The 15,944-nt window shown below is 40.0% G+C and overlaps 1 protein-coding gene across 5 annotated transcripts; it reads left to right on the top strand.

Annotated features, from left to right (window-relative positions):
- Nucleotides 1-1,250: 1,250 nt before the first annotated feature.
- Nucleotides 1,251-14,268, top strand: LOC127663440 (lysine-specific demethylase 3B-like). Of its 5 annotated transcripts, none has more exons than XM_052155045.1 (26): nucleotides 1,251-1,660; nucleotides 2,829-2,996; nucleotides 3,089-3,202; nucleotides 3,319-3,424; nucleotides 3,553-3,677; nucleotides 4,292-4,360; nucleotides 4,519-4,692; nucleotides 4,837-5,241; nucleotides 5,488-6,721; nucleotides 6,872-7,082; nucleotides 7,187-7,401; nucleotides 7,722-7,874; nucleotides 7,983-8,087; nucleotides 8,192-8,319; nucleotides 8,467-8,731; nucleotides 8,918-9,165; nucleotides 9,248-9,520; nucleotides 9,613-9,784; nucleotides 9,931-10,021; nucleotides 10,128-10,258; nucleotides 10,351-10,470; nucleotides 11,533-11,556; nucleotides 12,615-12,754; nucleotides 12,921-13,097; nucleotides 13,189-13,323; nucleotides 13,607-14,268. In XM_052155045.1, exons 1-26 carry the CDS (start codon nucleotides 1,496-1,498, stop codon nucleotides 13,688-13,690), a joined length of 5,232 nt encoding a protein of 1,743 aa, XP_052011005.1. In that variant the 5' UTR covers nucleotides 1,251-1,495; the 3' UTR covers nucleotides 13,691-14,268. The 5 variants fall into 5 exon arrangements, with proteins under 5 accessions (XP_052011005.1, XP_052011004.1, XP_052011002.1 ...); XM_052155044.1 differs by having other exon boundaries at nucleotides 4,834-5,241; XM_052155042.1 differs by having other exon boundaries at nucleotides 4,519-5,241; nucleotides 7,986-8,087.
- The last annotated feature ends 1,676 nt before the right edge of the window (nucleotides 14,269-15,944 follow it).

The following is a 15,944-nucleotide window of genomic DNA, read 5'->3' as shown; positions in this document are numbered from 1 at the left end:
ATACAGGCAAAATTGTACTTGCAAGGATACGTGTACACCGAGGAAAGCCTTACTACTATTATTAGTGTAGCATGGAACTAAAACAGGCAATATGCTGTCTAAAATGTACATCACTTAATATCAACTTCTTGTTTATTAATAAACTTGTATAAAATCAAAATCACATTTGTTATGCTGATATCTGGAGAAAAACTGCACTCTTCGTGTGATATTATATTAGATTAACTATATTAAATTATATAAACTGACTAAATCACAGTGAAAGCATTAAAATCTAAATGTGCATCCGGACTAGTCTAATCTACAAAACTAACGTTACATCACGTAGTGTATGCATACACTCTATGGGTGTGTGTGTGTGAGTGGGGATATACTACTGTATTAAACAAGCTAGGTAAATGCATAGACTGTATTTCCGCCTATGGGATGAGGGTGAGAAAATGAGAGAATTTCCATTTTTGGGTGAACTATCCATTTAACATTGACTCATATGACCTGAGATGACTTGAGGCATTTGCCAGAAAGAAGTCTGCTGCTCAAATTAACAATGCTCAACTCTATAAATATTCAAACGAGCTCAAGATGTGTTTACTGTGGGTTAAAGTACAACAAACCATTTCTGAGCTGACCTTCTGATTGTTAATAATTAAAGCAATATGCAGATATGTAATTCTGATGTAAATATTGGGAATTTACACTGAATTATTCAATCCTTTTTGGTGTTTATTTTTTTGTAAGTGTATGTAGGCAGATGCATGCAGCTATAGTTCTAAAGGGTTCAAACCCATCTGACACAATAAATGCTTACATTTTGTCATTTAGCAGGCTTTTATCCAAAGCTACTTAAACGGAAGCACCATAACAAGCAAATCGTCCTACAAAAGTCAACAATATCTGCAGTATCGCAATGCCATGTCCCAAGAGCTGCTAGAGAAGTATAGTAGCTTGCACAGATGAGAGTTTTTATTTATAAATTAAATTAATTGTGAAACACTTTTATAAGACTCCATAAGAGTGCCAGCTAAATAACTTAAATGTAAATGTACTTTCCTTTCAATAAACTTAAATTAGGGGACAGGCCAAACCAAGACCAGACTTATTCAAGACCAAAAGTAAAAACTGATGCTCCATCAACAGATAGACCTCCAGAGATTCGCATCCACTTCGCATTGCGCTTACAGTATCCAGCAGAGGGCGCTGCTTTATTTATCGGGTCCCCAATGAAGCGCAGACCCGCAGCATTACGAGGGGTGCGTTTGAGGACTGCACAGCTAAATGGCGGATGAAGACTACAGGCTGCTGCGCGAACAATAACACCTCACATCCCCATTAAAGCTCTTGTTGATCGGCTCACTTTGCCCATGCAAAAGCCTTAGGCAGTGAGTGCAGTCATTCCTATGTGGCAATAAACCTCCATTGATTCAGTTTATGCACGATTGATCGTGGGATTGTGCGGAGCTCCAGAGGAAGTCGGGCTCTTCATGGTGGTTGTAATATGGGGGACTCGCTCGGTCTGATAGGGAAGCGGCTGCTGTTGCTGCTCAATGATGGGAACTCCGCGGCGGCAGTTGGAGCGGGCGGTGAAATGGAGCAGGCGGCCTGGCTCCGTGGTACCGTGCGAGCGGTCAGTGTGATAGGGCTGGCGAGCCCAGGGGTGGAGGTGAGACCGAAACAACAACAACAACAACAGACCGTCAAACAGAAAACAGCCACAAAAATTGGTCCTTGAGAATAAACACTGATACATCCAACCGTTTAAACGTGTAAAATAATAAGAGATAGGATTAAGTTGTGTCTGAATTCAGGAAGAGACATGTGTTGACGGACAAAATCGTATGTTTCAGTGCTAGTTAGCTAAGTAGCTAACTGCACAAATGAGCTGTGAGCAAACCTAGCTAGCTGTCTACATAGACAGCATTTTTGAGCAGCATATGTTTGTGCACTCATGGACGACTATGATACCCAAAAAGAATGCCAAATTAGGCAGATCACTAGATCTTGTGACAGATATAGATTCAGTAAAGGGCCCATTGTGATTAAAAAAATATCAAACACAATGACTCTTAATGGCTATAAAAACTGTAGATGAATATAAGACGTATTGCAGACTGTATATTAGTTAATTGTAATTCAACTACAATCGGATAGGACATCATGATATTAATATTGGAACCATAGAGATTTGATAGAGATATTATTATTTTATGATATTATATGAGACAACGTCATTTATTACTTTAGATAGTGAAAACGTATCTGTTCTCCTGTGGATGGTCGCTATTAATTTATGTAGTGTGTTGTGTATATCAGTCATGTATAAATACATTCTCTGCAAATTTGCTCTGCACTCATTTAATCTAATCTAAGAATGTCGTCAGAATTACATTTCTTACAATTTATCTGTAATAGGTTCCAAGGCTATCATAAAGGTTTGTGGTTGATGAAAATATTTGTATTATTACAATCACATCAAATCTAAATAATAATCTAAAAATCATATACCTTTGTGGAAAGGCTTAGACAAGCTTAATCCTGAACACTGAATTTATGTAATGTTATAGGTTGGCATTTCCAAAATTTCACTTCTCCCTGGCCCTCTATTTGTGATCTGTTATTTACTGGAATCTCTAGCTAATGTTAAATTTTTCTGGATATAGTTTATCACGATAGTTTCACAACCTTATGCATCTCACATCTATTAAAATACATCTCATTGCATATTTTTCGACAATGAGATTAATATCATACCTTTGATATGTATGCTCGTAGAGGGTAGCATTTTCTATATAGTGTTATGCACAGTAGATAAACTACCCTTTTCATTGCAGGTGTTCATGGAATTTGAGGACAGCCCTTGGCGGCAACGCTCCTGGGTGCAGGTGTATGGGGATGAAGTGCGTGCAGCTCTGATGGAGAGTGCTATTGTCTGGGCAAATTGCAGTGACCCTTCCCTTTCTGCTGTTGGAGGAGCCACCGCAACTCAATGGCCAGCCTTGGTGAGTACAGATGCACATCTTGCACTCCTAGTCATTTACAACACCCAGTATGTACTGATTCTGGGATTTCTGAATGCACATTATCTTCTCAGATGTTCAAACCGTTGGTTGACCGTGTGGGTTTGGGATCCCTGGTTCCTGTTGAGTTCTTTGGAACTAGAACATTGGCGTTTCTCACCAATGGGAATTCACTGCTTCCGTTTGAGGTCAGCGGCTATCAGGATTTATGTTTGCAACCTTTTTGCACTTTAAGAGTATGTGGATTTACTTCCATGCCTGTCAAGAACACCTATGTTTAATGTCACTATCTGTCTTTCTACAGGCTGAGAAAGATTTAAAACACACTCTACTACAGGAGCAGCTGGCCCTTCAAGCTGCCATCAGCAGCTGGCACAGTGATTCTGAGTTGCAGGAGATCCTGCGGAAAGGTCAGTTACTTACAACTATAAATAAACTTGTGGTAACTCCATATGCAAACCTACCTGTGTAAAGCATCAAAGGAGGTCCTTGTGACTAGTTGATAATATAAGATTTTCTTTTTTGTTATATTGGTTAGGATCGTTCACTATTCAGGGTCGGAGGGTGCAAGTTTACCAGCCAGAGTTCAAGGAGTCCTGGGCCCTGGGACTTGTATCACAGCATGATCCAGTTTCACATATTATGGAGATTACCATGGACCAGGTCTGTATGAAATCCATATTCACTAATGATATCATATGCAATGTAAACATCTGCTGTCAAGTGTGTTTAGAAATCTTAATCTGTTTAGAAACAGTGTTCCTACAGTTATGGAAAACCTGGAAATATTAGGGAATTTTAAAATGGCCTTTTCTAGCCTTGGAAAAGTCAAGAAAATGTATAAAATCCATGAAGTCATGAAAATTTAAATAGTGAATATAATGTTTCTGGTTTTGCCCCCTAAAATATTTAATCTGATAGATATTGCTCTTGTTTATAGTAAAACATGCTTGCAAACCATAATAATGTTTTAACTGTTAGCAAATCATTGTTTGAGTAGTTTATTTTCAATGAATTGTTCAAAACGGTGCACAAAGCAGCTAAATGATTAATTAACAAATCAGTCTGAATCTAAATTATTTAAAAAATTCCATACGCAGTGATCTCAAACCACCTGAAAAAGTCATAAAAATATCATAGAAATTAATTGTTCAAAAAGGGTGGGAAGTGAGAACCCATAGACAGGGGTAGGTGTTCCAGTGCAAGATTCAAGGGTTGGAGATGAAAGATTTTTGCAGTATGTGGTTTGATGTGTTAATGTTTTTTTTTTTGTGCAGGGTGAGGAAACACAGGTGGTCGATCCTCGGGTCATTCATGTAATGATTGCTGTGGAAAAATTAGATGAGGTATGATGAGATTGTCACTGCCAGGGTCGATCAGACCGTAGATTATGTCTAATCCAATACAATGTTACTAGAATTGTAAAGTCATTGTTTATAATGTACTTTAGCCAAACTTTATTAATTATGTGCCTATGTCATCTGGCATATCATGTCTTTTGAAGAGCCAAGATCGACGCAGGAAGGAGGGTGATAGTGGGAAAGGTGAGGGCAGTCGACGGCGCCGGACAGCTTCCGTAGGAGATGAAGACATTACTCTTAAACGTTTCAAAGGAACTGGAGAGGGTGTCTCTGATAACCAGAATGGGAATGGTTCCAACAAGGATGCTGAGGCTATGGTAACATGCGTAAAGATGCCAGCAGTAGAAATAGTGGAGGGAGAGGATGGTGGGGGTGGAGTAGGTGGGAGGGTGATGAGCAACTCTAGTCCAGTAGCACTGCCAAGCCAAGACTCCACTAACAACAGTAATTCCTCTCAGCAGGACCACTCCCACACAAGGACAGCAGGTTTTGTCAAGGAGAATGGCAGTTCTGTCCCAAACCAAGAAAGGACAACTTCAAAATCAACTGTGCTTCCTGTGTCCACTCCAACACCACCTCCATTGAAGCCTGCCCCATCACCCTTTTCTAACACTTTTCCCTCTTTGGGACAAATGCCCAGCTTGGTGCCAGGGGCCCCTGCCCCTAAATCCTCCCCATTACTCCCAGTATCAGAGAGGGAAGATACTGTCCTTTCAGGGTATCCTAAAACAGCTGCCCTGGTGTCTCCAGGTCCTGTTACCATCTCATCACCTTCGCGAGAAAATGCTTCAAGTGTGGCTCTTTCTGCTCCTGCAGATGCAAACCAGAAGTCCAGTATGTGGGGATCAACCCCAGAGGCAAGCCAGGTATTAAATCAACAAAGATGTCCCTTTCGTTTTCTACCTTTCACTCGTTTTGCTTGAATGTTTTTAAAAGAATAGTTCACCCATAAATGAAACCTCTGTCATAATTTACCCTCATGTCATTCCAAGCCTTTGACAGTGTGAAACATGAGGGAGAGTAAAATATGACAGAATTTTCATTTTTAAGTGAACTTTTCCTTTAAAGTGAAAATGTGTAGTATCGTGTTGTTTTGCTGCTTTGTATTTCAGACATCCAAGACCCCCGCTTTAACTACCACAGGATTTGGTGTGGGACTGTTTGGGGATGTCCCTGCACAGACAAACGGCTCTTCCCAGGAGGACAAGCCTTTTGGCTTTCCATTTGCAGCTGCAAAAGAAAAGCAGAGGCAAGAATCTGATCCATCACAGAATCTGTTCTTCCAATGCATGTCTCAGAACCAGAGTATCTCTCAAGGCCAATCAAAGACCTTCACATCATTGTCGGAGTGCCTGAATAAGGAGCCGCCCAGCCTGTTCAAGCCTACTGCACCCTCTGAGGGTTTCAAAAAGTCAGTTGTGGCTTCTGCATCTGCTGGACTGTTTGGTTCAGCACCTGCTGGTGGCCTGTCATCACTGAAAGAGCAGCCCAAAGTGCCTGATATCAAGCCTACAGGCAATGGAATTCTAAAAAACAAGCCTTTTGGAGTGGTTGGGGAGGCACACAGCAAACTCCCAGCCACTTTTCCTACAGCTATAGTTGGTTGTCAAGTTGCAGGTTCTCCAGAGGTTCTGAAACCTTCCTTAGGACTAGGAACCAGTGGACTTGGTACTGGCGGCAGTGGGAATAGAAATGTTAACAGCTCTAACCCTGTCAGTGGTTTTAGTTTGCTTACTGGCAACAAGGTTTCAGAAACTCATGAAAACCTGTTCCTACTGGCTTCTAAGGAGACAAACCCATTTCTTTCTTATGGTAAAGCTGTCTCACAAAATCTTTTAAGTGCATTGTCATCTTCAAAATCATCCTCCGTTGTACTCCCTGCCCCATCCACATCTGCTATTCCACCTTCGGTCTGCAACAGTCTACTTGGTAAAGATCCTCCTGGCAATGATGCCAAACCAAATTTATTCACCATGGCAGAACCCCCTAAAGGAATCCTAACCCCCCAGTTTGCACATTCCTCTCTTATGACCACTCCTACATTGGTAGCCCAGGATGGGCAACAAACATCCAAACCAAACGAGGGTTCAGATGTTAGCACCCGTGTCAATGATGAAGGTAGAGTTGCCACGTCCCTTGACCAGATGTCACAGAAGGTTTCCCCAGAGGAACGTGGGCAGTCCACCAGACGAGAGTCAGAGTCCAGTAGCAACAGTGACCTGTCTGATTTGAGTGACACGGAAGAGAACTCTGGGCAGAGCCAAAAGCCTGGGGTTCAGGCAACAGCTGAGGAGAATAAGACACAGCCTGTGGCTAAGAGCCGGCCGCGGAGCAAATCCTTTACCGGTAAAATGCTTGACTGGTACCTCTTATCAATTTTGATTAATTCAATATTAATTTTGCTTCAGATGTCAGAACCTTCCCTAAATAATGTAACTGAATGCAATTAGGGTTCACAGTAAACTGATCTTGGCTTGCAATGTGTGGTCAATCTAGTGGGACAGTCAGTGTTAAAGGATCAAAATAAGGTTCGGCGATTGAAGCAGTCCGGTGAGTCCTTTATGCAGGACGGTTCCTGCATTAACGTGGCACCCCACCTGCACAAATGTCGCGAGTGCCGCCTGGAGCGCTACAGGAAATTCCGCGAACAGGACTCGGATGATGATGATGATCCCAACGTGGCCTGCCGTTTCTTCCACTTTCGCAGGTGAAATGCGTGTGTTTAAACTTTCAGACAAAAGTTGTAGTAAGTTTTTGTTGATCATGACATATTGACTTTTCAACCTCTTTGATTTCTCTTTCTCCTAAAAGACTGGCTTTCACGAAGAAGGGAGTCCTTCGTGTGGAAGGTTTTCTGAGTCCCACGCAAAGTGATAGTATAGCAATGGGGCTGTGGCTTCCCACCATCGCAGCAAAGGAAGGACTTGACTTGGACACGTCCAAATACATTTTGGCTAATGTGGGTGACCAGTTTTGCCAACTGGTCATGTCAGAGAAAGAGGCCATGATGATGATAGAGCCCCATCGTAAGTCACACCTTTCCTTCTGTCTACTAAATCTTATTAAAGGTCTGTTCATTCCAAGTATGAGGCGACTTAAAATGAAATATGAATAAACATTTTTTCAAACCAACATTGTGCAAGTCTGATAACAGATTTTCGGCCCACATTGACCTTGCTTCCATCATCATAGTACAATATTTTGGACTTGGGAGTAACTGTAGATTTCATGGATGTAAATTATTACATTTGAAGTTCCTGTTTTGCATGTTTTTCATGCTAGTAATTAAGACTTGAACATAATGTTAGCATTTCAAGTAGTCTGACAACTCTGTGTGATTTTGCAGAGAAAGTGGCATGGAAGCGAGCTGTCAGGGGAGTGAGGGAAATGTGTGATGTGTGTGAAACAACACTCTTCAACATTCACTGGGTGTGTCGTAAATGTGGCTTTGGTGTTTGCCTTGACTGCTACCGGCTACGCAAGAACAGACCACCTGAAGGTAGACACAAGAATCTACTGCAGGGCATAATACATTTAGAAGTAAATGACTACTATCTTTTATCAGGTACTTGGATTACACTGTTTCTGACACTTAGTACTCTTTCAGTAGATGATGGCCCTGATGAAGAGGTGTTCTCATGGCTGAAATGTGCTAAAGGCCAGCCACATGAACCACAGAACCTCATGCCTACTCAAATTATACCTGGCACAGGTTAGTGCATTTACTCCTATTAATAGTTATAACGAAACTAAAAATATGTCGCAACAAGGTCAAAAACATTGTGTATTTGTTATTCTCTCTTTGTATCCCTTTAGCCTTGTATAGCATAGGTGACATGGTACATGCAGCCAGAGGAAAATGGGGGATCAAAGCTAACTGTCCCTGTACTAGTCGACATAACAAACCTTTGGTGCGTCCCGGTGCTCCAAATGGCTTTTCACAGGCAAGTTCCCTGCTATTTCCAAAATGTCTTCTTTGAAACCAGAATTACCTCTTAAAGAAGCATCTGAGAAGATTTTGTTTTCTAATGTTTTTTTTGTTGTTTTTTTTGTATTATATCATCTTTTTCCCTCACTTGTAATTGATGCAGTCGGGTGCAGCTAATAGTACAGGGAATGGAGCCACCTCCAGTCCAGCCACATCCCGGCCAAATGGCGAATCTGGAATGGGTGTAGTAGTCAAGACAGAGCCTGCTGAAGAGGGGGACAATACTGACACAACATCAGGCATGAGTGGAGCAAATACCAGCACAACTACCCCGGCTGCTGCCCAGACACTAGGCACAAAGGATGGCAAAGGCAATTCCTCAGCGCTTCACTGGCTGGCAGACCTGGCCACACAAAAGGAGCCCAAAGGTTAGACCAATTTTAAAGTTGTTTACACTGGGACTTTATAACTGTCTGGTTAGAGGATAATTTGTACACTTCATAAAACATTTCTTGATTAGACAACATTCTTATTTCTTGGGTGTTGAATATAATTTTTGTGCTCCGATGCAAAATTCAGAATCTTCCTGTTAACTAAATCTTGTGTCCTCTCAGAATCTCTGCGCTCCATGATGGGTCGTGACTCCCGTCCTCCGTTTGGCCTGGACTCTTTCAGCACCCTCTCCAAACCTTCAGGGTCTAGCCCTAAGCTCTTCAATAGTCTGTTGCTGGGCTCTGGGCCTTCCCAACCGAAAGCAGAGGGTACTAGCCTACGTGATCTGCTTAATTCTGGCCCTGGCAAGCTCCCGCAGGGTTCCACAGAGGGTGGAGTCTCCTTCCCTTCAGTGTTCTCCACTACTGGGGTATGTAATGATGCTATAAACAACCTTTTATTACTTTTTTTGTGAGTTCTCAAGAATTAATATTTTTTTTCCTGCCGTGCAGTCTGACAAGATGAAGGGAGGACTTCCTAACTTCCTGGATCATATCATTGCATCGGTGGTGGAGACCAAGAAGGCAGAGGGTCGGCGTGCAGCAGGGTCAGCAGAAGGTGGAGAGTCTGGGAGTGTTCCTCGCAGAGAGGGGGTGATGGGTCTGAGTGTTCTAGATCCAAACACTTCCCACTCCTGGCTGTGTGATGGGCGCTTGCTCTGTCTGCAGGACCCGAGCAACAGCAACAACTGGAAAATCTTCAGAGAGTGCTGGAAACAAGGGCAGGTAAGGAAGATAAAATGGAATGGCTTACCCTTCAGTGTTTTATCAAAGTTCCTGAAGACTGCTTGATGCTAATAATGTTTTCTTTTGTTTAGCCTGTGCTGGTCTCCGGCATAGACAAGAAGCTGAAGAGTAACTTATGGAAGCCTGAGGTCTTCAGTGAGGAGTTTGGAGATCAGGATGTGGACCTGGTCAACTGTAGGAACTGTGCCATCATCTCTGATGTCAAGGTCCGAGACTTCTGGGATGGCTTCCAGGTCATTTCCAGTAAGTACAGCCACTTTGACTTCTCCAGATTTTTAGTTTGTTTTACAACTCCGAGAAAGGCTGGATATTACACACCTCAACTTTTGGAGGAATTTGCTCTGTAAGCAGTTAATCTAGGTCTATTTCATTTTCCTTTATTTCTTTAGAGCGGTTGCAAGGTGGAGACGGCCAGCCTATGGTACTAAAACTTAAAGATTGGCCTCCTGGAGAAGATTTCAGAGATATGATGCCCACTCGGTAGGTTTTGCTGATTTTGTAATTTGGTGCAGTATTTATCTGGGAGCACACAGTATGTTGGGCAGTTCTGTCATGATTTAGCTCACTGATGTTCCCCCATTTGCAGGTTTGATGATCTCATGGATAACCTTCCCTTACCAGAGTACACAAAGAGAGATGGCCGCCTCAACTTGGCCTCTCGTCTTCCAAACTTTTTTGTTCGCCCAGATCTTGGTCCTAAAATGTACAATGCCTATGGTAAGGAGTTTTCATTTAACAGTCTGCCATTACTCATGATGAGGATTTCATAACTGTTTTTTAAATCTATTTCCTTTACTCTTTCATGTCAGGTCTGACCTCCACTGAAGATAGAAAGGTTGGCACCACTAACCTCCATCTGGATGTATCTGATGCTGTTAACGTCATGGTGTACGTGGGCATCCCAGAAGGAGAAGGTGACCAGGCAAATGGTAAGTTTTTCGCTTTTGTGTTTGTTTCTTGAAGATGCAACATTTCCTGTGTATTATATTTCTGTATTTCACCTATACTACAGCTACAGTAGAATGATCTTCTCCACATCAGAACAAGTATTTTTGCTATTGTCTGAGATTTCTTAGTGGGTTGACCGTATATGTAAAGCTGTGTGCCAAGACCATTGTGTTATTGTCTGTTTATATTTACTCATATTGATCTGATTTTAAATCATACTTCTTTTTAATCTGTATTAGGTTATTTTAAGGCATATACTTTTGCTCCTGTGCTCTCACCAGTTCATTGTAGCTCATCGAAAAACTTTGATTCAACACTGTGTTCACTATATCTATAAACTGTCAAACTTGCCTGAAATGCTCCTGGTAGACCTGCAGCTTAATAGCTTAAGGAGCTTGAATGGATTCTGTGGGTCTGATTCTGGAATTTAAATATTAAAAAATCTTTGCAGAAGTATTCAGACCCCTAACTTTGTTATGAAGTTTCATATCAGTGAATTGTCCCAAACCTTCCTCTTAAGCACCTTATGGACCTTAGTAAAATTAAACACAAATGAAAACAAGAGTGTGAGGGATAGAAGTAGGGTCTGTTCAAAATGTTTTACTGTTTTAAGGTCCAAGGTCACATCGAGTTGAATTTTGTGAAAATATTTTTTTTTTATGTTTCCTCAGTTGAACAATCAAACCCTGTGGGTAAACAACAGTATGTTGTATTGGAATGGACTTTGCTCCTATTCCTCTCAGCCTTGTTTTTGTTTACATCTAATTTATTATCAACTCTGGTGTAAGGTGTAACCTAATCTCTAATAGTGGAATCTATTAAGATTTGTGAGGATTTGTTTTCATGCAAGATAACTTGTGCCCCCTTATATAGTTTGCTCACTTAGCCTGCTAGCTTTGATTGGCAAATTCTAGCAAACATCCAACCCTACTACCTCACGTCTGAATAGCTTACAGAAATGTGGGCTGGATGCAGGATTTTAGTATGGCCTGTTCTCTTGGGGTCTTACTACTTTTGATTGTGGCACCATTTCTCATTCACAGAAGCAGACCTCGCTGGATTCAAAGGTCTGTGCATTTATTTGAGCAATTTGTCTCACCTGCCAGGCATGCCCCTCCTACTTTTCTTGCTCTATCTTGGTCTTCACACCCATTGCTTTCATCTGTCTCTTACTATTTTTTTTTTTTACTAGATTAAACTGTTGTACTGTGTTGAAATGCTCATTAACATCAGGAATATCTCTTTGAGACCTCTGTACTGTTGAGAGGAAGATTGCAAGGATGTACTGGAAAAAAAGTTATGAATAAAATAATTTTCTCAGTGTGCCATTTTGGAAACTCCATTCCGAATTTTCCAGGTCACTGAACATACACACTGATTACAGATAGCAACCCCCCCCCACATCACTGTGTTGAGACTCTACTTGAGACATCTTGTTGGATAAGTGAGCGTTAGTTTTTAAAGGGGTAATTTAATAAAATCGAATTTTCCCTTATTTAAAATGGAGTTGGATGCATTATGAAAGATGTCCACTTATATGGAGAAAGTGTATGCAAAGATGAAGTTTTTAAAGGAATAGTTCACCCAAAAATGAAATTTCTCAGAACAAGTTTTTATTTAAGAATGTTATTTCCATGCTCTTAAGTGGTTGGTGATGGATCTTCATATTCTGTCGTTTCTTTTTTCTTTTTCTTTTTTAAAGATTTAACTAACATTGTGATGCCACCTTTTTTATTCTAGCAATCTGTGCTGTCAGAATTATAGTTTTTACAGAGAATGATGTGTTTGATTCCTGGAGTAGTTTTGATTAATATTATATTTATTTTATGTCGGCGTCTGTTAAACTGTGAGCAGATCCTTTTTTCTTAATTATTTTGTAATTGTAATTAGTTGCTTGACTTTAGCAAATTAAATATTTACCCTTTGTTTTATTTGCCAATATTATTTGGAGTTGATCATAGTATAGTTGCCCAAACAATTCCAGAGGCAATTTTTAGAAGATAATTAGAGTCCCTAACCATCAATATCAGTGACTGCTGTAGTTCAGAATCTCTTACAGCAAGTGTGAAGGATTTTGATTATGATTAATTGTGTTTGTTTACTGACCTACCTATTATAACTGCAGAGGTGATGCAGACCATTGAGGAGGGTGACGTCGATGAAATGACTAAGAGAAGAGTCTATGAGATAAAGGAGAAACCTGGAGCTCTGTGGCACATCTACGCTGCCAAAGATGCTGAAAAGATCCGTGAACTCCTCCGAAAGGTGACAAGATAGCCATTTCTCTCTTGATTGATGAATGAATGATATACTTACCTCCTGAAAGGTTTTCTGTATTTAAGGAAGAATCAACAGTACAGCTATGTTCCCAAATATTTTATGTTTTAAATCAGACTGAATAACCAAGGTTTATTTCACCTACCTATTTCAGGTTGGGGAGGAACAGGGTCAAGAGAACCCTCCAGATCATGACCCTATCCATGATCAGAGCTGGTACCTAGACCAGACACTGCGTCACAGGCTGTACGAAGAGTATGGAGTCCAGGGCTGGTCCATTGTGCAGTTTTTAGGAGATGCTGTTTTCATCCCAGCTGGAGCGCCACATCAGGTTAGCATTGAGATTTATATTAACCCGAGTTCAGTTTGAAATCATGCACTTGACATGAAAATGCTCAATTCCTCATCTTGCTTTTTCCCAGGTGCACAACCTGTACAGCTGTATCAAAGTTGCGGAGGACTTTGTTTCTCCTGAGCACGTGAAGCACTGTTTTAGACTGACGCAAGAGTTCCGCCACCTTTCCAACACTCACACCAACCATGAGGACAAGCTACAGGTATTTCTTAAAATGTATATAATGTTAAAGGGTTAGTTACAAATGCTATCATTTACTTACCTTTATGTTGTTTCAAACCCCATATGACTTGTGGAACACGAAAGCAGATGATAGGCAGAACATTCACGGTGTGAATATTTTGCCTAAAATCTCTTTTTCAAAATTATCCTTTTTGGCATAATTAACCCTTTATTTACCTATATTTTGTGCTACAATTTGGGTTTAGATACTTAATGAACACTTTCAGATGATTTAATGTTGTGTATACTTCTGTTATTCACAGGTGAAGAACATCATCTACCATGCTGTGAAGGATGCTGTGGGAACACTAAAAGCCCATGAATCTACTAAGCTAAGCCGCTCTTAGTTGTTTTCAACTCAAGCCTGAAGATGGTTGTGAAATCACAGTCAAATTAGTTTTTTGGGTAGAGTGGAATTGGTTTGGATAAGGCCAGTGTTCTCCCAATACAAGCTGTTTATAATGGTCTCTTGGATTTCTGGTAGGATGAAGAATCTGCTTCATCAGTGTTATTGAACCATTGTTTTGCTTTCCAATATTTTTCTCTGTATTTAAAACTCTGTATTTCTCTGCATTTAAAATTTGTTGGACTATTCCAAGAACTGATATAAGCTGACATGCATCTTTTAAAAGACCTTCAAGAAGGTTTCCTTGAAGACTTCTGTGAAACTGTGCACTGGGTTTCTTTTTTTAGCGAACATTCATTTTGTGCTCTTCAATGATGGAGAGCTTTTAGTTGTGAATGTGATAAACAGAAATAAAATTGATTAAAATATTGCTGTCAGCTTTTCCTGAAGAGGTGGTTACGAGCATGGAAGGGAACTAGACCAAAGTTTTGTATTTTTAGTTCACAAAAGTTTTTTTTTTTTTTGGAGAAAAGAACATTGTTCTTTTTTTTTGTAATACTCCATTAGATTATATTTTACTGACAACAAGCGTTAGACTGGCAGATAATCAACAATTCCAGTTCTGCAGAACTACTGGTGTACCAATATACAGTATATATTGATTTTAGCAGTGTGTATGAGACCCCCTGAAAAAATAAAAGTTTACAAAAAAGTATTTGGCCTTGTTATTTGGAATTGACAGTTAATTTCTTAGCCATATATTTGTTTGATGCTTACTATTTTATTTGATAAGACAATTTGTGGTTCGTGGATGACACTGCAATAAACTACAGCTTTTGAAATACTGACCACGTTTTTATTGAGTTCTTCTTGATGCATAAGCTATATTTAGTGTTTAACAAAACATTTAGACAAAAATAACATTTGACTAGTGCTTCAGTAAAGCCTCATCATGTCGTCTTCCTATGGTAAAAAATTGGCATAGTAACACCAGGGGCGCAACTACCCAGTGTCAGAGGGGTATGCAGCAACAATTTTGGCGCCCCCCCACTTATAAATAAGTTTGCCGGACATCATCATGTATGGGCTTCAAATAATAAAGGTTTATTTGATAGTATATCAGACAGCCACTGTAGGCCTACGGTATATATATATATGTACATATATACCGTAGGCCTACAGTGGCTGTATATATATATTATTATTAACAATGTTAACAAATAATAAAAAGTTACAAACAGAATAAACAGTTAGAACAAGTCAGTCACCGATTCTCGATTCCCAATCCAAGTAACAATGTTGCTACCAAACATTCAAAAGCGCTCTTTAGTTTCTACTAAATTGTAACATGGCGTGCATTTTCACTTGCCCATTTATCTAGTATTGCATCGATATAAATATATATATATATATATATATATATATATATATATATATATACATATATATACACACACACACACACACACATAGCACAGATTTTTAAAAAGAGAGAGAGATGTGACCCTACCTAGGGTTTAACCAAAATCTAAATGTAAATATCTGCAACATTATTTGCATTAAGTTAGCAAACACTTGCCAGTCTGTTAACATTAATATTTGCAAGCCTCCAAGTTTGCTAGCAAATCTATGCATGCTTCCATGGTAAACCAGAGATATTGCATTAGTTGTTTTCCAGATTCTTGTCATTTATCGTACATGCTACCTTATATTTTTCAGTTTTCAGCTCAGCAACCTCGGTTTTGCATATTCTAAGCTAGCTATCTACATATTCTGGCTGCTACATTCCCAGTCTTAGCAAACGCTAGCTAGTCTGTTAACATGAATATTTGCAAGCTTCTAAGCACAGACGTCACACTTTAAATCCTACCTGTTGACTTTCACCATCCACTTATTAAGCTGCTGTCGCATCCCTTGACATGCAATCTCCTTTTCCCTCTTTCTTTTTCAGTTTTTAGCCGCCGACAGCTTTTTTTCTTTATCCATCTTTGAGTTTTAACGACAACTCACTCCTGCTGCTCACTCAGCGCTCGCGTCACGATATTACCCTTCTGTCAAAATAAATTTATGATGGAATCTTATGAGGGCTCCGGCGCCTACTCTAGCCTGTTAGTCCTCTAAAATGTATATAACTTTTTTATATTTAACTTATATAACTTTGATATAAATGTTATATAAAAATTTATAAAACTTATATAAATTAGAAATTTTTTTTCGTTTTTTTTTTTTTTTACCATCGCTTTGGCGCCCCCATG

The sequence above is a fragment of the Xyrauchen texanus genome, chromosome 23 (genome assembly GCF_025860055.1).
Source record: "Xyrauchen texanus isolate HMW12.3.18 chromosome 23, RBS_HiC_50CHRs, whole genome shotgun sequence".
Taxonomy (NCBI): domain Eukaryota; kingdom Metazoa; phylum Chordata; class Actinopteri; order Cypriniformes; family Catostomidae; genus Xyrauchen; species Xyrauchen texanus.
This window is presented reverse-complemented; position numbering and strand designations above follow the sequence as displayed.

Excerpts from the sequence above, each read along its gene's own strand:
- LOC127663440 (XM_052155041.1), top strand. The coding sequence starts at position 1,496 with ATGGGGGACTCGCTCGGTCTGATAGGGAAGCGGCTGCTGTTGCTGCTC. Across the intron at positions 3,678-4,291 it reads TGGAGATTACCATGGACCAG|GGTGAGGAAACACAGGTGGT; the intron begins GTCTGTATGAAA and ends TTTTTTGTGCAG. Across the intron at positions 10,471-11,532 it reads AGAAGGTGACCAGGCAAATG|AAGCAGACCTCGCTGGATTC; the intron begins GTAAGTTTTTCG and ends TCTCATTCACAG.